This window comes from Serinus canaria, chromosome 2 (genome assembly GCF_022539315.1).
Source record: "Serinus canaria isolate serCan28SL12 chromosome 2, serCan2020, whole genome shotgun sequence".
In the NCBI taxonomy this organism is placed as follows: domain Eukaryota; kingdom Metazoa; phylum Chordata; class Aves; order Passeriformes; family Fringillidae; genus Serinus; species Serinus canaria.
The window spans coordinates 88,134,133-88,161,028 of record NC_066315.1 but is presented as its reverse complement, the minus strand read 5'-3'; the positions used below and the strand labels follow the sequence as shown (position 1 = coordinate 88,161,028).

Sequence of the window (26,896 nt, the reverse complement as noted above, 5' to 3'; positions counted from 1 at the left end):
AAAATGTATTTAAAAATTAGGTTAAAATAATTCCTGAAATAATTATACAATGCCATCAATTAGATTTGTTGGGCTTGCATTTACTGCTCATAAACCATTTTATTCCCTTTCTCATCTCTGTAATTTATTCACCTTTTTAACATCTGTTTTAAAATTTCATTGGAAAATCTTCCAAGCAAGAGCTCCTCCGTGTTTGCACAGCACAGAGGATACAGCACAAAGGAACTTTGTGAAGCCTGGAATCTTGTGGACACCAAAAATTAATGCATACTACTGAGAACCAGTCAGGTTTTTTTCATTTTGAATGTTGTGCTTAAGTCTAACCACTTTATTTGAAACAAAAAATAAAGTGGAACTGGAAGGTGTTCAGAAAATGTAAATGCTACTATAATATTAGATTTTCATGAAATGAGGGTGGCTGAGCACCAGGATCCTTTCCTTTGGAGAGGAAATATGTAAGAGACCAATAAAATAACACATGCAAAGCAAGAGCAACTTGTGAACGCTTGTTCATCTCCTCACTAAAATAAAATTAAAAAAAACAATAAAACTGAAGGAACATTTATGACCTAGAAAAGGAATTTCATTCTTTCCTTGTGTGAAGGGAAGAAGAACTTACTGTGATAGATGCAGCTGAACCCAACAGATCAAAAATGAACAGGATGGAAGAGAGGCATTCAATTGCCTGAAGAAGGCACAAAGAGGCATTTAACATGATCTAACAGTATCCAAAGAGTGGCAAGTGTGACAGAAAACCTACAGGAGACAAGTACTGTGCTGGAAGCAGATGAAGACCAGCAGGGACACTAAGGACATCTCCACAGAGTAAAAATTCCTTAAGGATAGAACACATCATTATTCAGTGTATTAACCAACAGGTGTCTGACTAAAATTAGAATAGGCAATTACCTTCAGAGAAGGTTATTCTTAAAGCTTTCATTGATAGGTAGTGGCCAGTGCCATGAACAATTTGTTCATGCAGTAGCACGGTGCTCTTATACATGATTTCTTGGGGTTTCCCCAAGACCCTGATATGGGTTGCCCTAAATTCATCTAGAGTTTCTGCTTATCATACCTCATCATATAATTCTGCTCCATTTGTAATCAGAAAAGTAGAAAGTTATTTTTCCAAAAGGGAACTGAACTTACTGTTGCCATCCAGGATCTGAGTGCAGACCTTTTTTCAAAACCTACTCTGTCTCATAACATTTTTCATTGCTATTTTTCAAGAATAATTTTGGATAGGGTTTGGTGTCCTTCATAACACATAGAGACATCTCTTTCTTGAAAAATGGTACCTCAAATTCTTATTCCCCAGCTTTCTTGCGAGTTGAATAGCAGGAGTAAGAGGTTGTTTTCCTTACAAACTCTACATGGTCAGAAGCCTGATCAGAATTTACTGTGATCATCAAGTCACTCCTAACAGCAGGGCAGAGTGAAAGAACATGCCTTCAAATACAGCCTCCTCAATGGGTGCATAAGCAGCCAGGAAAAGAGGAGGTCATTTTAGGCTTGAGAATTTCCCCCCTGGATTTGCCACTCAGTCATATTGGTAATGAGCAGTATATTCTACATTCAAGCTACACTTGTGCACTTAAAGTCTATTTTATTTTTGCACACAAAGCCTGCCTTTAGCCCAACCATACAGTGCATTCAAAGGAGATGGAAAATCCTTTCAGAAACTCATTTAGGTAAGATCACTGGACACTACTGCAACAGAAAGAGGAATGGCATTTTCTATCTTTTAGGAAGTGTGGCAGCTTTGAGACTTTGATTTAACATGACCTCAGTAGCCTGTGTTGTCTTAATGGGAAATATATTACCATCCTGATTTGTCCTGATACAGTAATCTCCATTCTTTTGTTACTAGATCCTGAGTGTACTTTTCCAGTGAATGCCAGCAGGCAAGAATCACAGCATGAAATCAGCATGCAGCAAGTTCAAAACAAGGAAAAGATAATACTTCAATCCGTGAACACACAAGAGTTTGAACTCCTGGCCACGGGATTGCTGAAATTCAGAGCAAGTTAAAAGGAATCAGGAATTAATGCAAAGAGGAAAAAATCAGAGCCCACTAAATTCAGAGGAATTACCTTTATCAAAGATCTTGATCTGAGCATGGTTGTAGCCTGAGAGAATTTCACTATATTTTTTCCCTGGTGCTATTTTTTAGCCCAAGCATCCTCTCTGAACCTCTTTGAATCAAACCTTTGATCTCAACTTATGGCCTTAATGTTTATTTGTAAAACACCTAATTTTCAAAGCTGCTCAGGATTTTAAAAATAAGCACAAGTTTCAGGCAAAAGAATTTAATGCATATTTCCCAAATAAATGTATTTAATGAAAATATTTTACCAGAAATGGTCACTACTCCCTTTCTTTCCCTTTTGTGATCAGCATTTGCTCTTTTTTCTTTCTCTATCTATAACCTTTTCTACTTTCATTTGTAATTGATCTTTTCCTGAAAGTGCTTATTACTCCCATAGTAAATCTTTCATTGTTTGTACAAGCCCCGTGTGCAGGCAGGCCTTGAACTCCAAAGTTCTGTAGGCATCTCAATTTGCATAGCAAATGATTGATGATGACAAAATGTGATGTCATATTGGTTTTTTTCCAACTGTGTTCATGCAAAAGCTTTGAGGAAAAAATGTTTCAATTGAAAAGTGACAAGAAAAAGAGGCATTTAATACCCATCATTAATTAGTGCTTCAGCACTGTTCTTACGGTTTGGTAACAGAATATCTGAATTTAAGGAGAAATTGCAAGCTTTGCTCACACAGAGAAAGTGCAGCAGTGAATTTTACCCTGTCTTGCAATGGGAAAATCCATCTCAATATCTAAAGGAAGGGCAGATAAGGTCTTGCAGATACAAATCCTTGCTCTTATGAAGCCTAAAAAACTGAAAATCCTGATGTTCTCAGTGGTGGGGAACAATCTCTCAAACAGATACAGTTTTTTATTGAAAAATTGCAGCAATTTCTGTAAAAGGGTTGTACATGATTTAGACCCCAGGGATGAAAACAATTTTCACCCAGTTTTATGAAACTACAAACTAAAATCATGATTATGAAACATTTCAAGAAATAATAAAAATTTTTAAGGTCTTGATATGTCATTGTACAAATCTAAAGTGAATCAATCTGCTGAATGCTGTGTCCAGGTCTGATTCTGCCCTCCATCTCAAAAAGATGGAAAATTTACATAGCAAGGTGAAAGAAACATCAAAGTCATTTCACATTAGATACAATGGAGAAGTGGGAACTTTCAGGGCGCTTCCCTGGGGATGGGCTGAGGCTGGGCAGGATCACACATCAGGATCAGGCCCAGTGACAGTAACCAGAACTTCATCATCTTCGACCCAGAAAGTCCCTGAACCACAGATTGCTGGAAGTTGTAAATGTCTGTAATCTGTTCTGTTCATAAACACTCAGCAACCTCTGCCACTGCTGAAGACAGGGACAGCCCAGACCAGCCATCCTTACACTATATTCTTATAATGAAAAAAGATGGAGAGGGGATGGAAGCCGAGCACATGACTCAATGCCTTGATTGGAAATGGCATCAGCTGGACTGCACATCAGGCAGAGAAACCAGAATCATTTAAACAAGGCTGGCTGTTTTCCAGATGGAAAAGACTGCCTTTATCTGGCCCTGGTGCAGTAAAATGTTAAGTTTGCATACTTTTAATGCTGAAGTAGTCAGTTGGTTTAACCAGGGCGAGGTGATTAACTAGAGTGTGAAAAGGTACAAGAAAGGGAAGAAGAGCTTCTTAAGTTGTATAATGAAGTTATCCATCACTGTGCCACATAGGACAGCTCTTCTACACCTCAGTATAAAAATTGGCTGGCTCTAGAGAGATGATTTTGCTTGAAGGTAAACAAATTAGTAACTTACTGAGATGACTGTAAGTCCTTCCCACAGAATCACAAAACCTCTTTTCTATGGAAATAATTATTTGCAGCTAATTTAGTCTTTCATAATCTCTTCCTCATTTTTAAAGTCCAAATTACAGTTCCATGGTCAGGAGTCAGGGAGTACAGCGTGACTCCAACATAGCTCCTTGTCCATACAAAACATTCTTCTAACCAAAAGATCTAAACCCAAATATCTGGCCCAAAGAACCTCTAGTTATGGAACCAGAAAGGGAGCTTTGATGGGATTCAGCTGCACTGGCACATGGTTTCTGCAGTGCACATGTAAAAAAGAAAGAAGTGTTTGGTGTGAATGTAGAATAGGAAATGGGAGGTAATGACAACAAGATGGTTAGCAGGTACCTCCTTTTTCAAAAATTTCTCTTACCTTTCTTATCTCAAAACCCCCTCAAGTCATGTCTTACCCATTGTCTAAAACAGGCATATAAAGGAATAAAATCCTTCACATTAAGCTAATAGAGCAATGAGCAGCAAGACAGCCATAAAGAAAGCAAATATCCTCATTATGTAATTATAAAATTTATTTTCTGTAATATTTGAAATGTTTGCATTAGTATAAATCCATATTCCTCAAAGAGAATGTGTATGTTTATACATATTTTAGGAGCCACCTCTTAAAAGGCTTCACAAGACGTCTCATTGGGAGAGAGAAGAAATTTGCCCAAAATATTCTGAAGCAATGATGCAATAGAAATGGTCCAGAACTGTTCCCAGGAAAAGTGAAGGAAGGAAGCCCAGAGAACAGTTGCCAAAGCAGCCTGTTCAAATGAGTGCAAGAGTCTTGGAAGAAAGACTTCTAAAGAAAGGACAAATCTGCTGACCAGGAAGGGGGTGGTAAACAAGAGAAGGTTAGTCTGATGGTTCTTCAAAATTGTTGGGAGTCCACAAGCCCTGATGCAAAGGAAGTCTTGATTATAGGGTCTGTTTCAACGGCCAGAGAAGGCAAGTTACACTGATAAAATACTCAGCTGCATAAGGTGGAAGGTGTTCTTCCTATCATAATGGACAGAGAAGTTTTAGGGACTGTTTATGTCACCCAATGAACAGGGAATTAATGACAAAAGTTCTGTGGAAACTTATCAAAATTTTATTGAACAGCTTTCTGCTTTTGGTGGCAGCAGCTCTGGGCAAGATAATAAGCCATAATCCAGTATTGGAACTGAATGTTCTCTGCCCACAAAGGAACATAAGTCTGCCTTAGTCCTCAGACAGATTTTTAGGAGCCAAATATTCTCGGTGCTAAAATTTTATAAAATACAGATGCCATCTGATATTGATATTAGTATTGATAATGAGAATTCACAAAGAGCAATATTCACATTCAATTGGATTTAAAGTTATTTAAAGGTTTTCCTTTTCTCTTGCAATTTAAAGTAAAGTACATTCTTGATTTTTGCAAAAGCAGTCAAATGCAGTTATTAATAACCTAGCAAAAGTTGAAATAGTGTTGTGAAAATTACACATGCTGTAATGTAATCCACAATGGAGGATACAAGAAGAACATTAAAGAAACAGATAACCCAAGGAATTTTTGTACATAAAGAAACTGGAATCTGTAGAATGGCATATATGAGTCTATGGAAATAAAAATCTAATGGTCACAGCCTACATAACCAAATGATAGATAGCAATGCCTGGGTCAGCAGTTGAGAGGAAGCCTCTGTCTTATTTGTACAAATCACGGATCACAGAATATGAGTTCAAGGGAAAGCAGGAGAAAGTGTCTTTTGTCTGGTCTATTTTCTAGATTGGTATAGATACAATCCATGCTAATAGGATTTATTAAATGAACAAACAAACAAACAAACAAAACACTTATATTGCAGCAAGCATTCAAGAGGCTTTCTTAACCTCCCTTCTAGGAGTTCTCTGTTATCTCTGAAATGTGCAAAGAGATCTTTGTCTAAAGCATTGGGTTTGGGTGAACAACAAAGATTCAGAGAATGTAACAACAGAGGGACCAAATGTTAGGCAAGAATCCAATTTCTGGTTTTTGGTCTTCTAGTTAGGTACATATCATTAACCAAATCTTATTTGCTACTGGATAGTTCCAGGTGCAAAAGAATTTTTGTCTTCTGTCTACATACTAGGTATTTCTAATTTTTGAAGCATTTGCAACAATGTCAGTTTTTAGTAACTGCAACCATGTTTGCTTTCAGTTTAGGGCAGGTTTCTTCCCATTTAGGACAGACTATAATTTCAAGGAATGATTGTCATTTTCTGAGCATTTCCATAAAAGGTTAACTTATTCAAATTGCTTTTAAGTCAATTGCATTCTAAAACTTTTAGATCTGTGCATTCAAGAACTGAGATGAAAAATAGTCTTTCCTTTATATATATTTCCCTTATATCTAATTCCTCAATTATTTCTGGATTTCAGAATAAAGAACTCTTCTGCCACAACTCTCCCATCTACCTTTCTTTTGTCTTTTTCAGACCCTACAGATACTTACAGGCAGCTCAATATAACTGTTGAAAATTAGGCTGAAATTAAGTGAAAAGTTCCCTGAAAGGACCAGTTCAGTTCTACCACTACTCTCAAGGTTTCCAACATGCTAAAAGAAAAAAATTAATACTGTAGAATTTCTAACTTGGAATTAAAATCTGAATGGTTTGACTGAGGGACATTATTAGCATACGTTCAATCAGACTCACAGAAGACTTGAGTTCAGGTTCCTGTCCTGCTCCTTTAGACCTGAATCTTCCACCAGAAATTTCTCTGTTTTACCTGCAACAAGGAAGATTACAAGAGGGTTTTTTGCTTCTCTATCTTCTGACTTATCAAATCTTACCTTACTTTTGTATTTGTTAAATCTCTAAATGAAACTGCCTTCTTAAACATCACTTATGCATCCCTTTCTGCAAATAATGGCATAAGGAAATGAGCTCCATCCCTTGACAGATAAAAGATTTAAGAGCTTTCTCCAAAAATGTTACCTAGTGAAAGAGATGCTGAGCATCAGCTGTGACTTACCAGAGTGGAAGCTGCTGTTGCTCAGAAACCCTGGAAAACTTCCGTGGGTTCCTAAACGTGTATTTTGACTCCTGGTTTGGTTCAACAGCTAAAGAAATAATTAACGCTGACAGATTCCCAAAGAGATATTGCTGCCAGAAGGGCAATTTCCTCTAGACTGGTTAACAGCAGTCCGAATAAATCTGTCTTCAATGGAAATTTGAAAAACGAGACCATGAGTTCTGTGTTGGGGTAAATATCCTCAATAATCTTGGCAGTCAAGAAAGGGGAAAGAGAAGCGGAATCTGGAAGAAACATGGGAGCAGCTATTCTGAAACAGAACTACAGTATATCCATCAAGTGTCCTGCTTCTAACATTGACTGGTACCATCTGCTGCAGAGGAAGACTAAAACACCCTCTTGTAAACCAGCTAAAGTTCATCAGTTGGTTTATGCCCCAAGATGGATTTTGTCTTTATAAATCTTGTGGGTTGATAAAGTAAGAAGATCCTGGGCATTTTATTTACCTGTAGAACTACTCTTCCCTGGAATCCTGATCAATGATGATATAAAAGCCAAACTGCCATTTATGTGTTTAAAAGTGTTGTGGGACAGGCCACATAATTTTACTCATTTCATCTATTGCTAACTCTATGAAGTTCGACCTGGTAGAGGAAACAAAACCAAATTGGTTACATGCACAGGACCTGTACCACTTCCACAGATCTATACAGTACTAACACAAACCTTTACTTCCAAGGAAAAGAAAAATATTAGACTTCCACAGGACCTTTGATGGGATTCAGCTGCACTGGCACATGGTTTCTGCAGTGCACATGTAAAAAAGAAAGAAGTGTTTGGTGTGAATGTCCTCGGACTTCATCTGTCTTGCTATTTTTTACCATAAACCTTTTTCTTATCATCTTCTGGGAAACATCTTCAAAGTTTTATTTAAGCCAAGCTTCTATATTAGGCTGCTTTAAGTTCCCTCTAGCATTTACTCTGTAGTGTCATCCCTAGTTGGGAATGCCGTCATTTGCTTGAAGGTAAGTTCTTTGAACTTGATTTTGAAGATAAACAATATTCTTCTTGCTCAGCTTTGCAAAGCACTTCAAAATAGCTTCCAGATCTAAAGTAATGAATAATTACTATCCTTAGTGGAATTCACTAATTGCATGATTCATATATAACACAAGAAATATTCTTTATTTGTATTGTTAAAACTGACTTTCTTTTTCTTGCTCTATCTATAAAATATTCAATTGTAAATTGTACTATTCCACAAATTTTCCTTGGCATGTGGACTTCCATACAAATAACAAGAAGAAACAACAAGAAGAAAAAGTGGAATTCAAAATTTTAAAAAATAATTGTCCTGTTTCTCAGTCAGTTTCATGAGGATTTTTAGTGCAATCAAGGCAAGAAAAAAAAAACCCGTATGGCTTAATGAAAAAAGAAGAAAGAGAAAGAAAGAAAGAAAGAAAGAAAGAAAGAAAGAAAGAAAGAAAGAAAGAAAGAAAGAAAGAAAGAAAAAAGAAAGAAAGACAGAAAGAATAAGAAGCAAAACGAAAGAGAAAGAAAGAAAGGGACAAGGGAATTGGGACTGGACTCCTGAACTGCAGTTTAATGGCTGTATTTTTATAAATTCATAAATGTCCACTCTGCCTGTTTCTTTTGGTAATTCTGAAGTGCCTTCACAAAGCTGATCTGAATGAGTTAAAGTTCTCTAAACTGAAGGTGATCAATTCTGGGGATTGTTTAGCTACCAAGCCACAGCACTTTGTAATTCCAGGGGAAAAAAATGGTGGGTGAGAGAACCTTATACATTTATCAGTGATTACTGAAGCTAGAATCCTTTAAGTAAATATATTTCATTAAATAGGCACCAAAAAAATTCCTTTGGTTTTGTTACTTCTTCTACAAAGAGGTCAACTACTACAGTCACATGACTCTCAATTTGCCCAAAAAAAACTTTTTAGGGACACATATCTCAAGGACAGTCATAACATAGATTAGAAGAACAAGCTGCCCTCCCAATCTTCCTGTCACCCTTTCTGATTTCAGGATTTACTGTGGTTCCTCCATCTGCCTTTTCCCAGCAGTGTAATTCACATAAAATATTTTAAATAGGAAAAAATGCGGTTTGTAAGTGCTACTTACATTTATGGAGTCTTCAGCAACTATCTATAGCTTTCTCATTTTCAGATCTTCTCAGGTTTTACTCCGCTGTGCTTTCTGTTTCAAATCTTTTAAGTTTCATGAAAGAGTAGTCAGCTGGGATTGATGTTTCCAGCAAGTCCTCCTACAAAAGCTTGGCAAGCCCAGAAAGCACTCTCTGAGGCCCAGGAGCTGACAGAGTTAGGAGATCTTGCTGTACACGTTGATGTAAGGTGGCTATCTGACTTTGGTAAGAAAACCTGATGAAAAACTGCAAGCCAACAATAGTCACACAGGGAACAATAAAATAGATTTGGCCACTCAAGATTTTAATAGTGGATTAAAGCTAGAAGTGACAGTGGGTGAAAAAGCACCAAAAGAGATCAGCTGAGCTCCCACTTTCGAGCCTGGGCAAGCCCCAGGGTGCCTGCACTTTGGTAATGGGAGGGACAGATTTTCTCACGCTTGTCCACTCTGACTTCTTCATTTGGCTGACCACGAGCAGCCAGCAGCTGGCACAGGCACCTGGCCAGACTGGTAATTGTCATCCCTTCATACTTCTGCAGCTTGGAGCATCTGGAAATGCCTGTGGTGCCACGGGCTGTCAGCGACCTTTGTCTCTGCTGTGTCGCCTCAGGTGAATTTTCCTCCAGGTGATGTGCAGCAGCTGCAGTGCCCAGCTCCACCAATGCCACTCCTGGCTCTGCTACATCCCCCAGCATGCTGGGTTTGAGGGTGGTACTGACATTTTCTTGGTTCCTGGAAAAGGACCCAAGTGCAGTGCTTGTCCTTCTCTGCTCTGCTTCCCGCTGAAAAGCTGGGCTGGCATCGGAGCAGAGCACATTGGGGAGCCCTAAATGTGCAAGGCCAAAATGTCAAACAGGACACGCTCTCTGGGGACACGTGTGGCTGCAGGTGTCTGCTCTTTGTCTTTCACCTCCCACAGCTGCCTCTGGATATGGGCAAAGGGAGGAATCTGAGTCATCCTCCCAAGGCAGGCTCTTCCTTCAACACTAATGAGGATTTTGCAGAAATCCCTTGTCTCCCACTGCCTGTGTCTTTAGGACTGAGCTCTACCTGCTATGAAATCAGATGTTTGGGAGAGGAGGAGGAGGAGTGTTAACTGGAAAATACAGTGCAGAGGAAGCAGCATCTTGCAACAAACATGATTTCACTTCATATCTTGTCTGCAGAGGCTCTTGCAAACCTACAAATTAGACATATGAGCATACCTTTTCCTTTGTGAACCATAATCAACCTTGTTTGACAGGTATTTACTATGAAATTATTCTGCTTTCTAGACAAGTTATCCCAGGTTTACCCAGCTTTAATCTGAAGCCAATATTCTGGCTTGTTTTTACTTCATCTCTTCTGTATGACTGCAACCATTTCACCACAGGTTAAAAAAAAAAAAAAGTGTTCAAGCATTTATTGAGTTTCAAAACAGGAGGGAAAAGAGGGAGAAATGTAGGGTTTCTCTACAGTTTCTCAGATTTTGTGGAGTTATTTATATTCATAAATCCATGTGTTCCTGATTAGACAAACAGCCCTTTTGAGATAAACAACCTTAACTATTTGGGAAAAAAAATCTTTTGACTGCTAAGTCTCCAGAGAAGAAAAGTTCCAAAATACTTCCTAACAGTGGTTTGAATAATTGGTGGAGCAAATATTTAACAGAGACTTCTGGCTTTTTTATGTAGAATTGAATTTAACCTGGCTGCAAATCACATGTGATAATTTGGTGGATGTGTCTGTTACGAGTGTTATGGGTATTTGCTGTCAAAATAAACATATCAGACTATCTTCTACAGCCTGCAGTCCCCGATTAAAATGTTTTTTACTATTTTATTACTCTGATGAAGCAGAGTTCTTTGATGAGACCTGAGTTTTGGTGGTGGTTTTAGTGTTGTATTGTATTTATCACAGTTTTAAAATGGCTGTTACACTACATGTGTATTGTCAGTGACTGTATTTTTTCAACTGCAATCTGCTGTGGATGTTTCCAAGGCTTAGTGATCCTCCCACCCACCTTACACCTGCAGGGTGGGGAATTACTGCATGGAGCTATAGAAAATAGCTACACGGTCATGACTTAACATCAATATCAAATGCTCAAAAATTCTAATGATATGATTTCAAATGTTCAAGGGAAAGAGGCAAAAGGGATAAAGATACATTTATCCCTATTGTCATTTTTTTAGTGTCTCAATTTAATGTGTTTTAAACATGGAGAAAATATTAACATGCTACTAACAAACTTTTCAGTGAGTATTGAAATTAAATACCCATTGGAAAATATTGCAATTAGTTTTTAGCAAAGTGTTTTCAGTCTTCTCATAGAATATAACTCTGCCAAGCAGTTCAGACACTTCTCTACATGATTTCCCTCTGTGTGAGTACAAATGTACAGACATAGATGCTCATGGATGTACGTGCGTGCATAGTTCTGGTTTCTAAACTTATTTCTAAACTTTCTGCACTAATGAATAATACGTGTGCAGTTTAACTGTGACACATATTTATAACAAGCAATCATTTTGCAAAGGTTAGAAGTTAACCCTTATCTCCCTGGTATGATGACCATGGGTCTGTGATCTGTTTTCAAAGCTGGGTGCAAGGAGGAGATACAGAGCAGAAGGAAGAGCCCTCCTGCAGAACAGAGCACCTCTGCCAAAAAAAATTGGCTGCTAGCAACATTTCAGCCTCTGCATATTTCTTAACACTTTCCTGCTGTTGAGTCACACTGCATTGTAAAATCACCTTGCAAATCAGAAAATGGTGATTGTCTAAACACTTTTACTTTATGACAACCTCAGATGCTCATGAACTGCAGGCCAAATGTCAAGGTATTTACTCATGGAGCTAGATCCTGCTGAGCATTAGCTGGCATCCTGCGTCACAGTGTTGCTTGCAAAAGCTGAAGGCATGCCGTGACTGCTTGAGGTCTTCAGCACCTTACAAAGCCATGTGGGTGTTCAGGGTAGTGTGATTAATCCTAGGAGCAGGAAGGAAAGAAAAGAACAGATTTGGCCCATAATCAGAGAGCCAGCTAGGTGCACACAGCTGTGCGCAATACAGATTGCAGGGCGTCACTGCTTCTATTGAATTCAATAGAAAACTGCTTACTGGCCTAACAAGGACAGATTTAATCCTAGACCCTGAAATATATCCACAAACCAGTTAATTTTCAGTATAAAATGTCTAAATGTATGCTTTATCAAGCCACTTTTATGTTTCGCTGGCCCCTTTATCTTGTGTCAACCAAAAATTCATAATACCAATTTTGACTGAAGGCTGGCTTTAATTACAATTTCTTTTACAGGTCTCAACTGCTTTTTGTGTCCTGGGAAATGAGAGCAATTCTTTCTATCATATTCAGAAAGAAAATGAAAAGGTTGGTAAATGTATAAGTAATTTTAACTGATTCATTGATCTGAATACTTTTAAAGTAATACAGTAAGTATTTCTGTCACACTTTGAAGTTAAGCTTGGAGCTCAGTTACATCCCTTAGGGTTATTTTATAGCCATTAAGAATGTGTACCTTTTATCTGGTGCCTTCAATTAATTGAATTTCAAAAATATTCTCAAATGTTTTTAGAAAATCATTTAGTACCTGGAGGACATTCCTGTGTGATTTATTGTTACAGTAATTAAAAGCAGTGAGTATTACACTGGTCACTGTTGGAACTCCTGTCTGCCTTTGGCTATATTTTGGTTTAAGTTAAAACATATAGTACACTTGAGAGACTTGTGAAAGGAGGTAAGAAAAAAATTAATTCTTTTCAGATTGCTTCAGAATTTTGGCACACTTAGAAATAACCTCTTAAAGTGATCACAGTGATATTTACATGATAATTGTATGCAAGCACAATTAAACTTCTATATTTAACAATTAAATAGTGCTTTTCCTGCTATGGTGAATTATTCCTGACTACCCATATTAGTATTCTGTAGTTCTAATCATTGCCATAAATAATTTTCAGTTTTACACATTCTGCTCTGAAGCCATTATTAAGAACTCTCAGGAAGAGTTAAAACAGCTAATGAAAATAATTAGCAGGAAAAAAAATGATGGTTCATCCTGCATTGAAAGATAACCCTAACTGAAAACTACAAACGCTGCCTTAATTGCATCTTTGTTTTCTGAGGCACCCACAGCTCTCTTCTGTGATCCCTTTTGTGAAAGAAGCGATGGCTCACAAGCAGTTTCGTACCTGCAGTTTTGCAGAGCTCCTCACTCACAGGGAGATCCGTGGGGTTACACCCCTGGCCCACGTCTCCTCGCTTGTGAAACACAGCGGAAGGAGCTCATTGCTGTGTTCCTTCCCTGGAGCTCCACCTCAGCAGCATGGCTCACCTGGCCAAAGTCTGCAGCAAAGACTCAGTGCAGGAAGGAGAACTTAGTGCCACTGACTCCCTTGATGTCTTCTGCCTTTTCAGCATCTTCCAAGAGACTTGGTTCTGCTTCTAAGTCTATGAAATTATGCTCTTTTCCTACTAAAATATAATCCTCTCCACCCATTCACATATTGAACCCACTAAAACAGCCTTAGCTATTTCTCTAAGCGTATCAATTTTTTTTTTCTAACACAAAATAAATATCTTTTCAAAATCATGGGCTCACAAATGGAATTATGGTAATACTTGCTTACAAAATTCTTTAAAACATAATCACGAACCTATATCTTTGTGGTCTACAAAAGAGGCTCAGATGGCCACACAGGATCTGAGAATAAATGTGGTTTATTAGCTTAGGCATGCACTTATGAATAAAAGTCTAGTTGCACAGATTCTGGCCAATACAGGCCAGCGCCAGATAAACATTTCACATTTTAACGTACGCACTGAAGTCATTGTTCAAAGTAATAACCTATCCTTTTAATAAACCATCCCCGTTACACAGAAATGCCTAAAGGTTTTCTAGTGTGCATCAGTCTTTTGAACATCACATAATGAATTTAATGTGAGAAAAGGAAAAGAAATGTACCTGTATGGATCCCTGCAAATTAAGACAAACCTTGCTGCTCTGAGGCTACCACATAGCTTGGCACCATATAACCAGATGAGGACAAAAATAGTTTGAGTGAAAATCTGATTTCTATCCATGTATTTACTATGTTCTGAATTATATTGGCTTTCCTGTGAAATTATTCCAGTTAAGTAAATTATCTCAGAGGTTTCATGATTAAGCTAATGTGTTTCTAGGACCTTCATAGTGAACATGAGTTATGATACATGCATTAGTATATTATTCCTTGACTAGGTATGATTTAGTAACCTCTACTGGAAAATAAAGGCCAAAAAAGTAAGAGATCAAGCTGCTGTTTTCTCCCATCTGGTATTTAGAAAGTAGGTCTTCAAAATACGGCCATAGTGCCAAAGGAATTGACACTGAAAATTAAATTATATTCCCTTTCTGAATGGAAATATGTGGTGCTATCACCAGTGCTGTTTGTCTAATGACATGGAAAATTAAGGGTTATGACCACTTGGTACCATTTAATATTGGCCTTGTCACAGCAGAGAGGGCATTGCACTAGCCACAGAAATGGGAAAGAATGCCAAAGAATGCTAGGATAGACAGGACCAACAGCACTTCTACAGTGAAAAGAGCACCTTTTAATAGTTGAAACATTAAAAATGGTTGAAACTTTAGCATTATTGGTCATTTAAACAAAAATAAAAAAGGAGAAAGGCAACCTAACATTATGAACGGCATAAAGCAAGATCTACAAATGCCCTTCCAGCCTTGCATTCTGGCCCATGTTTTTGTGGGAGTGCTGCCCAAAATCTTTTGCTCTTGTTGCAAGCCTCTTCCCAGATTTATCAATGGCCAGTGTTCCCTCAGTGTCCATCATGTCACTATGGTTGACCTGCCTGCATGTCTACTGGGATTCCAGCTTCACTTAGTCTGGTTGCCCTCCTGCCTGGCTAGACCAGTTTCTGAGAGAAAGCCACCGAGCTTTCTGCTACGTAGGTCAGAGTGGCAATGGATGGCAATTTCCAAGATGTGCAGGTCGACGTGAGCAAATTGGAAAAGACAGACTCGAGCCTGCTCACTTCCTTTAAGCATCACTGAAATAATTAAAAATGTTGATCTCGTGGACCTGAGGTTGTTATATTACAAAAGACTCATATTAATGTACTGTTACTGGTTGTAGCTGTTAATATAAAAGATTACTCTTTGAACGATACCTGCTGTCCTTGAACATCATATTTCAGGGCAGGGAGGCAGCTGAATCCAGCAACCCCCCGGCACCTCACTGCCGGAGTTCCCCCTGCTGTAACTCTGCCATCGGGAAAAGCGGGGGCGGCCTCCGGCCGAGCACCCGGCGCCGGGACGAGGAAAAGTTTGGAGGAAAACACTGAGAGATCCCGGTCCCCTCAAAGCACACTAGGGCCGAAGGGCAGGTGTCACCTCCAGGCGGCGGATGGTGCCACCCTGCTCTGTAAAGCACGGGCTCGGCCGGGCGGGCAGGCGGCTGGACGGGGTCCCCGGGGGGCGGCGGGGCTCCCCCGGCACAGGCAGGGCACTGCCCCGGGGAAGTCGGCCGGGCTTAGAGGCAGCCCGGGGCGGGAGCCTGGGTGTAGAGCAGAAGGACAGGCCCCCGGGGGACGGGAGGAAAAGTCCAGATTTGCAGGGCCGGGATGGGGACGGCACACAGGGCTCCTGCACTCCCGGGGGGCATCGCAGAGCCCTCGTCCCGCTGGCGAGGAGGCAGCCCTGGCCGGGCAACCGGGGCATTCGCGTCTCGGCGGGTTTGTTACTCCGCTTTAAAATGCAAAGGCTCGTGGCGTGATTGGCTTTCTGTTTACAAGCGCAGATGGGGAGAAGGCTCACCTTTTCTTTCCTCGTGTGGTTTTCCCACATTTAAAGCTGCAAGGGCAGTCCGAAGAGGGAGAAAGGGGAAAGAGGATTTCCCAGTTTCAGCATTCATCAGATTTACCTTGTCACTGCACTACAAGGTGCAGCGTGTGTCGAACATTACGAGCACGGGGCCATGCAAATGACACAGGCGTGAAAGAGCCCTGGCAAGAATAAATCTGTCGATGTACAGATGTTCCCTATTAACGTTACTGTTCAGCCTTGGTGGTTACTGTGGGAAGACACCGGATTAAAAATTCCTATTGCCACCCCACCTCTGCTGAACCTTTCTCCCCACACCTCTTTGTCTTCGCTTAATTAGGTAGAATATAATACTCTCTTTTTCTCCTCCTCTGTCTTATTGAGACGTCTGCCCAGGCTCATGCCTTTAAACAGGAATGATATTGATCCCTCCTCCCCCTTCTGTCAATCCCGATTTGTCCCTTTTCCTGCTGAACAAACAATTAAGAAAAGAAAGTACCGAGCGCGCGGTGGAACTTGTCATGCACAGGCTCCCGCGGGGATCCCGCGGCCCCGGACACCGGGCCGGAGCACGAAGCGGCCCGGGGCGCCCAGTACTGACAGAGGGTGGCTGGAGGCTGCGCACCGGGAAAGGCATTTCGGACTGGGAACTCGCTGCCGGTTCGCCCAGCCTCGGGCCCGAGTAACTTCTCCTTGGGAGAGAGCGACAGTGGCCGTGGCAGCCTGCGGCTGGGGCCGGGAGGGACGGACTGCCGGACGCAGGGACGGGCGCAGGAAGACGGAGAGGGCAAGAGGGAACAAGCGCTCCTGCCCCGACCTGCTTTCGGCTGCCGCCGGCACCTGTCCCCACTCCCCGCTCTGCTGCCTCCCCACCTCCGCCCGGAGGAAGCCCCCGGTGCCCGGGCAGCCTCCGTGGGGCTGCGCCCAGGGCGGGCAGCGGCGGCCTAGCCCGCCTCGGGGGCGCTACAGGGAGCGGGTCCCCGGTGCCGGGCGCTGCCGCGCCGCCCCCCCTTGCCCCCTCCCCGCGGCCGGGGGCGCTGGCCCAGGCAGTCCCCGGCAGTTCCGCGGCGCCCGGCTCTGCCGCGCTGCCCCCGGGCTATGAATAAAGCCGAGGCGGCCGGGGGGACAGGTACAGGTGCCCGTCTCCTGTGCGCAGGGCTACGCCGACGTCCCAGCCCGCCTCCTCCAGCGGGAGGGAAACAAAGACGGCGAGAGAGGCAGGGAGAGTTGCCTGTAAGTTTAGCGCCTTTCAGTCGTGACTCGCGGAGATAAATGATAGTTTGGAGGTGCGCGCAGTTAATCACCGCCACGGCTGCCGTACAGCGTGTGCAACCCGCAGATCATTAGGTTAAATGGAGGACATTCGTGTCCTTCCAGAATCAATGCAATTATTGTTGGCAACAAGGACAACAATTGAAGTGGCAGCACTAATTTTACTAACCTGCTATTAATTATGGTGTCCCCCACGCCCCAGACGGCGTTTATAACCCGCGGAAGCAAGCGGCGCTGGCTGCTTCTGTTTTAAAACGGGAAAAGTTGGAAGTGGAATGCCTGGTCGTGTTGGAAAGTGTTAATCAGTAGGAAAGAGTGTGATCAGTGGAACTATTCACTTGAGCGTCACTCTGGTACAGGGGGTTAGTGAAGTGGCTGTGGCGCCTGGGGACCGAAGGCTCCGTGCCGCGCCGCGCAGGTACCGCGCACTGAGACATGTCTGCGTTAGCTCCCCGCAGCTCCCTGCCACGCCAGCCAGCGCACACCAGAGGAGAGAAGCCCTGCCATGGCACAGCCATCGCTACCAGGTTTTAGCCGAAGCCTGGCGTGATTGCAGGTAAAAAATTTCTTCCTTTGGTGGTGATGCCTGTGATTGTGTGTGTGTGTGTTTGCGTCTCTATGGAAGCGGGGGGTGGAGGGGAGCGGTGGGGCTTACCCCCCCCACCCTGCCCCCCTTCTCTTTCGGAGCCTGCTTCAGCAGCAAGGCAGCTGAAACAGAACTGCTGGAGGGAAGAGAAACTATCCGTGATGAATCATTTGGCTTTGTGCAATCTTTACCTAGGACAGAGGGTAAATGTATTTTAACATACGTGTGTTATTTCTTGGGAAGGGGGTGTGGATATGATATTCAGCGAGCACTAAGGTAAGGTACTGAGTCAAACTTTCTGGATTTTAAGGCTAACTTTAAAAAACAGAATTTGACCTTGCAAGCAGGAAAGTTTTACCTTCACAGGGAAGTAAGTTGAAGCTGTTGGCTGCTAGAAAGCTCAAAGGTGGTTGCGTCTAAATGCCTGCGGATCTGCAGCACTGGGAGTACAGGAGCTGAGAAAGGAAGTCTTATACAATCTTTGCTTTGCTAGTGAAGGCGTAGTTGCAATGCTGTGAACTGAGCAGGTAAATGTGGGCATGTTGTAGTGTCCATCTATAGCCACAGAGCAGCTGTCCAGGTCGCAGCATTTACTTCTCATGCTGAAAAGTTTTTTTTTTGTGTGTGTGTGTGTGTGTGTGTGTGTGTGTGTGTGTGTGTGTGTAGGTGTGCATGTAAGAGAGAGGGAATGCTGGCTCTAGTTCTTAAGTGTGAAAAGTTAATAAATACAAAGAACAGAATGAGCATGTGAGGCCTCTCTGCTTTAATCTAGATTGTTTGCCAAGAGGATTGAAGACTTACAAAATGAAAGTATTCAAATGGATAGCTTTGAACAAACTGATTTTACATGTAGTTGTAAACTGAGTAAATTAATTAGCAGTGCCTTCTTATGCAACTGTTCTGTTGGTCATCATGGCTCTGCCAATCCCAAGCCATGGCATGGGTTTATGCGGGTTGGAAACATTGTCTCGCTGTCCCTCGATTCAGAGTGCAGGAGGTGCAGTTACCCCTCAGATTGGCTCAGGGAAAAAAACCAATCATATTTACTGCCAATAGCAAGTTTAGGGGAGCTAATCTACTTTAAAATGTTGTAGGCTGCCCGTGGTTCCATGTCAGATTCCAAATGGGCAACACGTAGAGCTTCACAGCATTTATCAGGCGGTGTCAATGTTGCTTTAAGTCTGTAGCATGAAAACAAAGCAAACTCGACTAAAAGAGCTCAGTAAAGTCTGTTTAGCCCATAAGCAAATTCCGTTGCTGAAGTATTTCCAGGAGTGGCAATAACCCCTCCAAAAGAGAAGGCGATCAAAATGCAGATAGTAAGTGTAGCTGCATTAACTGCCTCTAGATCATGTCCCTGAAGACGTCCATCAAAGCCTGAGTCCTGAAGAGGTTCTGTTTTACCTGCTGTGGCCTGTTCCAGCATCACACTCTTTCATTCTCATTCCATGTTTTTCCAATAAAACTTGTATGAGCATTGGCTCCAGGTACTCAGAGGAAAAGCTCATAACCCTGAGAGAGAGACCTGGATGGGCTTTGGATGGGAAATACCTGCTTGCCTGAGTGTGCAGGCTGCTTCTGACCAGAAGGGAACTCTCCAGCATTTCCTATTGATCGTGATAGGCTTCCTTGCTCAAACTTTGGAGAAAGCTGTGTGTGTTTCTTTCTAAAAAGCTGTTAACTGCATTGTACAGGAAAGGGGCTTTGACGAGGATCAATTTTTATTGCACAGCAAAGGCTTGCATTTTCCAAATGCTTAAGGATATAGCCCACAGCATTAAGCGTCTTTGCTTGGATTTGAACAGTGTTACCTTGTTTATGTGCAAGAACCACAAAGGTTATTTTAAATCATTGTGGGGCTTAATGCATGTTTGTGCTCTGGCACCAAAAATTCAAGATGAAATATAATTGTGTTGAGTTTCTTATCAACAAAGGGCCATTATTTGTAGACTGTAAGTGAAACAAGACATCAGCAGTGGGGGAGGACGTAATGTCAGCTTTCAGCGTTTAAGGTTATTAAGGTTTTTTGTAGCTTTTTCTTTTTGTTTGTTTGTTTTGGTGGGGGTTTTTTAATGACTGCTTTCTAGGGAATACAGATTGGAACTGACACAGAGCTGACCGGGGGTAAAGTAATAGAGCAGGCAGTCTGCAAAGAAAAATGACAAATAATTATCATGATTAATACAGGAAAGTTCAGTGCAAAAATGGGCACCAGAGTATTTGCATGGTGCAGTGAAAGACAACTGTGATATATAAATAGACAAGGACTATAAATATTGAATTTCTCCTTGTATTTTAAAGTTTAATAGACTCATCTAAATATCAAAACCTGTAGTGCACTGTGGGCCACTGCAGAGTTGACATCTGCAGTGGAAAAAAATAAATAAAAACAAAAACCACCAAAAAAAACCACAACTCCAGGACATTTCCCAAACTGTAGCCTGGAAAACTGTGAGGACTTCTTCAGGCAGTTCTCCAGCTCTCCCAGCTAATTATAGTGCTTTACACCGAGCCGCTCTTGAGATAAGTGCAACTATTTTCTTCCCTAGCACCGGTGAGTTTTATTCCAGAGCTTAAACAAACATCCCCCAGCGCAATGGGCACAGGAGGCAGAGGGAGCAGCACGGAACACTGCGTGCAGACCATTGTGTAAACACTGGGTGTCTTTTCTTCCCAAACAATGCAATAGTCCGTCAGCACTCCGCACAGAAGGAAGCTGCTGGTAAAGAGGGGCTGAAAGTATTATTATACCTTGGCAGCACCGGGATATAGTGCAGGAGGAGGATTAGAGAAGCCCTTCTACAAAAGAAACCCAATGGCAAAGTTATTAATATTCTCAGAAATAAAAAGGAATTCGCATTTCAGGTGAGGAAAGAAAAAGCTCTTTCTTCCCGTCCAAAAATCAATACAGAATTCCAAACCGATTATTTATGTCATTTGATTCCCTTTCTTTATACGTTTCTCCCGGCTACAGATACTGAGCTGTCAGGGTAATTTGCATGTACTGTATCTGATATCTTTTATTTGCAAACACTCTAAAGCGCCATAAAACGCCTCTCGTTGTAGTCTAACTCGATCTGAGGACTAGTATTTTCATCTGTAAATTAAAGCAATTACGCAGCAGATATTATATTATGTGTACTGTGGTCTCCAGATAGTCATCAATCACCCTCAATCGAGCTGTCAGTGTGGGCAGATTCGTTTCTGGGAGGCAGTCTTCCAGCTGGGGAGAAGAAGAGAATATCATCATTAATTAGAGTGTGACCCTGGGGCTATTCACATGTCTGAACCCAGGAATCTCTCTGAGCAAGTCTGCACACCATGGAGCAGCGTTCGACTGCACCAGCAGCCCAGCTTCAGCCTCGGAGCTGCCTCCTCCGCCTTCTCCATCCAGCCGGGGGCTGCCTGCTTGCCCTGCCTCGGTGGCACCGGCCGTCGGGGGAGAGGCGCTGGGGCTGCCAGCATCTTCCCCCCATGGCCCGCTCCCTCCGAGGGTGCAGCAGGGGGGGATTGCTGCCTGCTCGTGTGTGGGGGGGGTCCCAGACCCCCAGAGGGTAGGGAGGCTGATGGCAGCCGTGGGATGGGTCGGGTAGGAGGGGGTGTTGGAAGTTAGAGATGGGATCAAAGTCTTTTTAACGTGAGAAGTCACATCTTTTCCATCATTCCCCGGAAGACGCTTGTAGGGTTTTCTACCTGTAATCACACGCCTGGAATAAAAGCCGAAAAGAAAAGGAGGTTGCTTATCATGTGCTTTATTGTCAGCGTTAGCGCTAATTTTAACTGTTGATTAAATCTTAAATGAAGACTCAGTCGTGTGTCCCTTCATATGTCTTGTTTGTAATTGAGACTAATTATTACTGTGGGGTGGGAAGAAGCAGCTGCTCATTAATTAATTTCTAATTAAAAGTGCTTACTAGCCTTTCAGAGACTAAGGAGTGTGGGGAAAAGAGCTGATACAACATTGATCCTTCAGATTAAAAACATTCATTTCCTTCCCTTGCCCGCAGAAATATATATGTTGCAAGCAGGCGTTGCCGCTACCGAAGAGCTTCCAAACTTTTCTCTCCTGTTAGGCAGGCTGAAGGCGATGCTGGAGAGTCTATTTTCCATGCCAGGGGAAAGATTCCCGAAAATGAGTGTTAAACTTACAAGCAGGTTAATTTGAGTAGGTTTTGCGTGACGTCAGAGGCTCGTCTCTTTTAAAACAACGTGCTTGTGAGCCGATGCATTTGTATCACTTTTCTTCTTCCCACCTTTTATTTTTCCTTGGGTGCAAAGTATTTCTTTTTGCCGTCACGTCTGCCAGCCTTGGAGCCTACATGTAACAATTATTTCTGTGTCGTAGCTGTAGCGGGAAGGTGCTAAAATCGCCGTACATATTTAAAAGGAAAAAAAAAAGTTTAAGTTTTCATGTAAATAAATTAAATGTGGTTTTCTGCTTCGTCCTATAAGCATCTAGGGACCTGTGGTTACCAATCAATTGGTACAACAGAGCAGAGCCAGGCTGCAATAGCGTGCAGATCAGACGCCTCGCCTTGTTTCTAGATAACTGGGAGCCTCTGTACCATGTCCTATCCTCAGTTTGGCTACCCTTACTCCTCTGCACCCCAGGTAAGACTTTTTGCCTACCAACGTTAATTGATTAAATTTCAGTCCTTATCGATGCCTTCCGTCCGGGATGAGGGCGGCAGCGATCCTCTCCCGCATGCGGTAGCTGTATAGCAGATGCTCTCTCCGCAGCTTTACAAGACTCCCAAGTTATCTGTCGGGCACCAGTTTTAAAATGGGATGAAACACGCGGGATTTAGGGTGTTTGGGGGTGATAAAGACTCGTGGGAGATGATTACAGAGATGAGAGAGGTGAGAAGGGGAGCTGGAGATCCCCAACTCCCACCCGCACCTCCCCCCCCCCCTTTTTTTTTTCTCTTTCACTATTAAATTCACAGTTTATCAATTAAACATGGATGTACACAGGTCCGGCCCGTAGAAAAAGAATGGGACATTCTAAACCAGCAGGTTAATAACAGATGCGTGCGTGGCTGTTACAAATCTGCAGTCAAAATAAATATGCATGAATGACTTCGAAAAAAAGGGTTTAAAAACGCAGATGGGGATCATTGTGCTGCAAGAGGAGAAAACGGTGTAAACCCCAGTCTTGTGAAAACACCCGAGGAAAAGTTAGCTTTTAAATGCAGAGGGCCTGAGGAATGTATTATAGAGGATTAAACATCCACAGTCACGGGGCGTTTGGTTGTCGTTGTTGTGGAGTCGTTCTAAAAAGCTGATAAAATGCTTGCACCTCTGCGCTTCTCCAGAGCGTTTCTACCACGACTGAAGTAAAATACGGCAGGGGAGGGAGCAGGGCGGGCGGCACCCCAAAGCTACACCTGATTTGGAAAAAAACAAAAACAAACCGAACCTAAACAAAACCCTACCAAACCCACACAATCTAAAAGCAACCGAACCCAAACTTGGTTACACTTTGGGAAGTTCCCCCCACCCCGCCCTCAGCGCCGCTCTCTTTCCCTCCAGTTCCTGATGAGCACCAACTCCCTGACGACCTGCTGCGAGTCCAGCAGCCGGACGCTGGCTGAGACGGGGGCGGCCGCCTCCGCCCAGACCCCCGTGTACTGCCCGGTGTACGAGAGCCGCCTGCTCGCCACCGCCCGACACGAGCTCAACTCCGCCGCCGCCCTGGGGGTCTACGGCGGACCCTACGCCGGGCCCCAGGGCTATGGAAACTACGTGACCTACGGTACCGAGGCTCCCGCCTTCTACTCCCTGGTAAGCCGCCCGGGGGATGCTCGCTCCCTCCCTCCCTCCCTCCCTTCCTCCCTCCCGCCGGCCCCCGCTCCCCCCGTGCCCCCGGGGGCGGGGGCCGCTCGGCGGGACCCTCTCCCCGGGCGGGGGCAGCCCCGGGCTCTTCTCCTGCTCCCCGCCGTGCCGCACGGCGCTCCCCGCGCCCAGCCCCGCGGTCAGCAGCTGTTCCAACCCGGCGCTCGCTCCTCACGGAAACGCAATTAAAAGTCGCGCCTGACGAGCTGGCGGCCGAGTGCGGAGGGCCCGTCCGGGCGGGCAGTTTAGCTCGACCCGTACCCAGGCTTGCGGTCTTCCCACACAGCCTTTTTTCTTCTTTTTTTTTTTTTTTTTTTTTTTTTTTTTTTTTCCTCCTTTTTTCCCACTGCACCGTAACAGGGCGAGTTAATGTCCCTATTGATGTCGCTGGGCGCCGCGGCCGAGGGGCCCCCGGGAAGGTCCGGTCGCGCCGCTGCGGGCCGCGGGGCGGTGCCGGGGGAGCCGGGCGGCGGTGCCGGGCGGGGGCCGGGCTCTGCCGGCGGCGGGGGCTGAGGGCGGCGGGCGGTGTCTCTTGCAGAACAGTTTGGACGCGAAGGACGGGAGCGGCTCTGCGCATGCGGGCATCGCCCCCGCGGCTGCCTACTACCCCTACGATCACACCCTCAGCCAGTACCAGTACGACAGGTAAGAGCCATCCCCAGCCCGGCCCCACTCGCTGCCCTCCACTCCCGCCATCCCCGCCCCGCCCCGCCAACCCCACCAACCTGCCTCCTCGCCTCTCAGCATCTCCCGGCCCCAGCCGTGTCACCTCCCCTTTCCCACACGGACACGGGGTCCTCCCCCCCCGGGCGGGCGGTAGCGCGGGGGGCAATCCCTCTTAACCGGGGAGGTAATTGTCTTTCCCTGCGCGGAGTCAGGCTTGGGCATCCCGTGTTTATTTATTAGTTTTAAAGCAGCGCAAACCCCTTTACACACCGCTCCCACCTCAGAGGCCCATTGGGCGCCAGTGACCTTTCCTGGAGGATGTGCATTAAATATTCAGTCGCAGCCCAGTGTCATCTGCGTTAGGTTCCTACAATTTCAGGAACAAAAGGGTAGAGGAGATTACTAATAAAAGGAGTGAGAGGAAATATATTTCTATTAACACTTACACCCTGGGGTCACCCCTATGAATTTTGTTTGGGGAGGACTAATAAAACGAGAAGAAAGTGGTATTTCTGTAAGTTTGCAAGCTGCTAGGATTTTCCTGCTGCCCGAAATGTTGACATTGACTTTACGGCAAATAAAAGCAGACGATTTTTTCCCTCTTTCCACCACCACCGCCAAGGCACAGCAGAAATTTGCAGTGCAGGCTGCTGCTGCTGGCTGAACCCCTCCTTCTTGCTTTCCTTCCTCGGCCTGAATTCTCTAGGCTGGTCTCCCTCATAAAGCTGAGCTGTCCTCACCCCTCTTAAAACCGAGCTGTCCTCATCCATCTCCCCCCTCTCCGGTCCAGCTGCCCTCCTGGGGGTGCCGCAGGCAAGCGGCCGGAGCCGGGGCTCTGGGACTAGCGTCGGGCAGGTGCGCAGGGGGAGAGAGCGAGCTGTCACATCCCGGGGCTCCCCTGTGTCTGTAGGTACGGGACCATGGACGGCGGGACGCGGAGGAAAAACGCCACCCGAGAGACCACCAGCACGCTGAAGGCCTGGCTGCAGGAGCACCGCAAGAACCCCTACCCCACCAAGGGCGAGAAGATCATGCTGGCCATCATCACCAAGATGACCCTCACCCAGGTCTCCACCTGGTTCGCCAACGCCCGCCGGCGGCTCAAGAAGGAGAACAAGATGACCTGGCCCCCGCGGAACAAGTGCTCTGACGAGAAGCGGCCCTATGAGGAAGAGGAGGAGGAGGAGGAGGAGGGTTCTCAGGAAGAGGCGATGAAGAGCGGAAAAGCCGAGGGTACCCTGCTAAAACCAGGCACTTAGCGGTGCGGCCGCGGGGGCTCGGCCGGCAGCTCGCCCCCGGGGCGGGCCTCGCTGGTGGGGGCGGCCGCGGGCCTCGCTGGTGGGGGCGGCCGAGGGGCAGCGCGGCGCCGACAGTGACCGTGTGTCTTGTTTTTGCTGTCCCTTCCCCCGCCCCCGCCCCGCAGAACCCACGGGCAAGGAGGAGAAGGAGCTGGAGCTCAGCGACCTAGAGGACTTGGACGCCGCCGAGTCGGAGAGCTCTGAGTGCGAGCTGCGGCGGCCCTTCCCACACCCGCTCCCGCACCCGCATCCGCACCCGCTCCCGCTCCCGGGCGGCAGCCACCCGCCGCGGGCCGCCGAGCTCCCCGCCAAGATGCCGCCTCCGGCTGCCGCCGGGGAGGAGGAGGAGGAGGAGGCGGCGGCAGAGCGGGCGCGGAGCTGCCTGAAGACGGCGGCGGAGGAGTGCGGCCCCGACCCGCTGGGCGCTCGGCAGCGTGGCTGCGAGTCCAAGATGTGCTTCCAGCAGGGGCAGCAGCTGCTGGAGGCGAAGCCCAGGATTTGGTCCCTGGCGCACACTGCCACCTCGCTCAACCAGGCCGAGTACCCCTCCTGCATGCTGAAACGGCCGGGGGGCTCGGCTGCCTCCGCCACTCCCGCCCCGGTCAGCGTCATGGACAGGCACCAGGATTCGCCGGTCACCAACCTCAGGAACTGGGTGGACGGGGTGTTTCACGACCCCCTGTTCAGGCACAGTACTTTAAACCAAGCCCTGAGCAACACAACAGTTTCCTGGGCTACCACCAAAGGAGCCATTCTGGAAACGGGCGCCTTGGGACGCGCGGTGGGGAACGGCGCCAATGTGCTCAAGGGGCAGCTCTCAAACCTGGCCCACCATGACTCAAACAAAGAGTTTCTGGCGTTTCCCAAATCAGGAAGCAAAATGTTTTGTTCCTAACAGGCCCGCCGAGGGGCAAAGGACTTTCTAACGCTTGAAGAGTCAGCTACACTGAAAAGAGACTTGCAAGAGTTTAAATTTAAATATAAAACTTTTTCTTCCTTTTTTTTTTTTTTAACAAACAACATAAACGAGGATTTAAAGTTCAGTTTGCTCAGTTCAACGGAAAGACTTTGCTCATTGCTGTTCTGAACATTTTCTCCTGGCTGCGACTTTAAGGGATCAATGTCGTGAAAGTTATTTAATTCCATGTCCAAAAAGCACGTACTATAGTGTAGACCTACTTAAAAAGTTTACATCCGAAAGTTTACAAACGGGAAATTTTAATTCAGATTTAATTTAAGGCATGCCGACATTAGTTGTAAAGACTTTTCGAGAGTTTTTCCTCCTGATTTCCTTGTTAGCATATAATTCACAAACAGCACTTCTACTAAGTTTACACCTACTGCACAAA

General features: G+C 44.7%; 1 protein-coding gene across 5 annotated transcripts; it reads left to right on the top strand.

The window, feature by feature from the left end:
- The first annotated feature begins 17,005 nt into the window (after window positions 1–17,005).
- IRX4 (iroquois homeobox 4) lies at window positions 17,006–26,556 on the top strand. 5 transcript variants are annotated; one of them, XM_050971415.1, is made up of 7 exons: window positions 17,013–17,123; window positions 17,522–17,718; window positions 22,201–22,359; window positions 23,281–23,532; window positions 24,122–24,228; window positions 25,160–25,482; window positions 25,673–26,556. In XM_050971415.1, the coding sequence occupies exons 3-7, from the start codon at window positions 22,315–22,317 to the stop codon at window positions 26,440–26,442; spliced, it is 1,497 nt and encodes a 498-aa protein (XP_050827372.1). In that variant the 5' UTR covers window positions 17,013–17,123; window positions 17,522–17,718; window positions 22,201–22,314; the 3' UTR covers window positions 26,443–26,556. The 5 variants fall into 5 exon arrangements, with proteins under 5 accessions (XP_050827370.1, XP_050827372.1, XP_050827369.1 ...); XM_050971413.1 differs by having other exon boundaries at window positions 17,006–17,718; XM_050971412.1 differs by lacking the exons at window positions 17,013–17,123; window positions 17,522–17,718 and adding an exon at window positions 17,819–17,951.
- The last annotated feature ends 340 nt before the right edge of the window (window positions 26,557–26,896 follow it).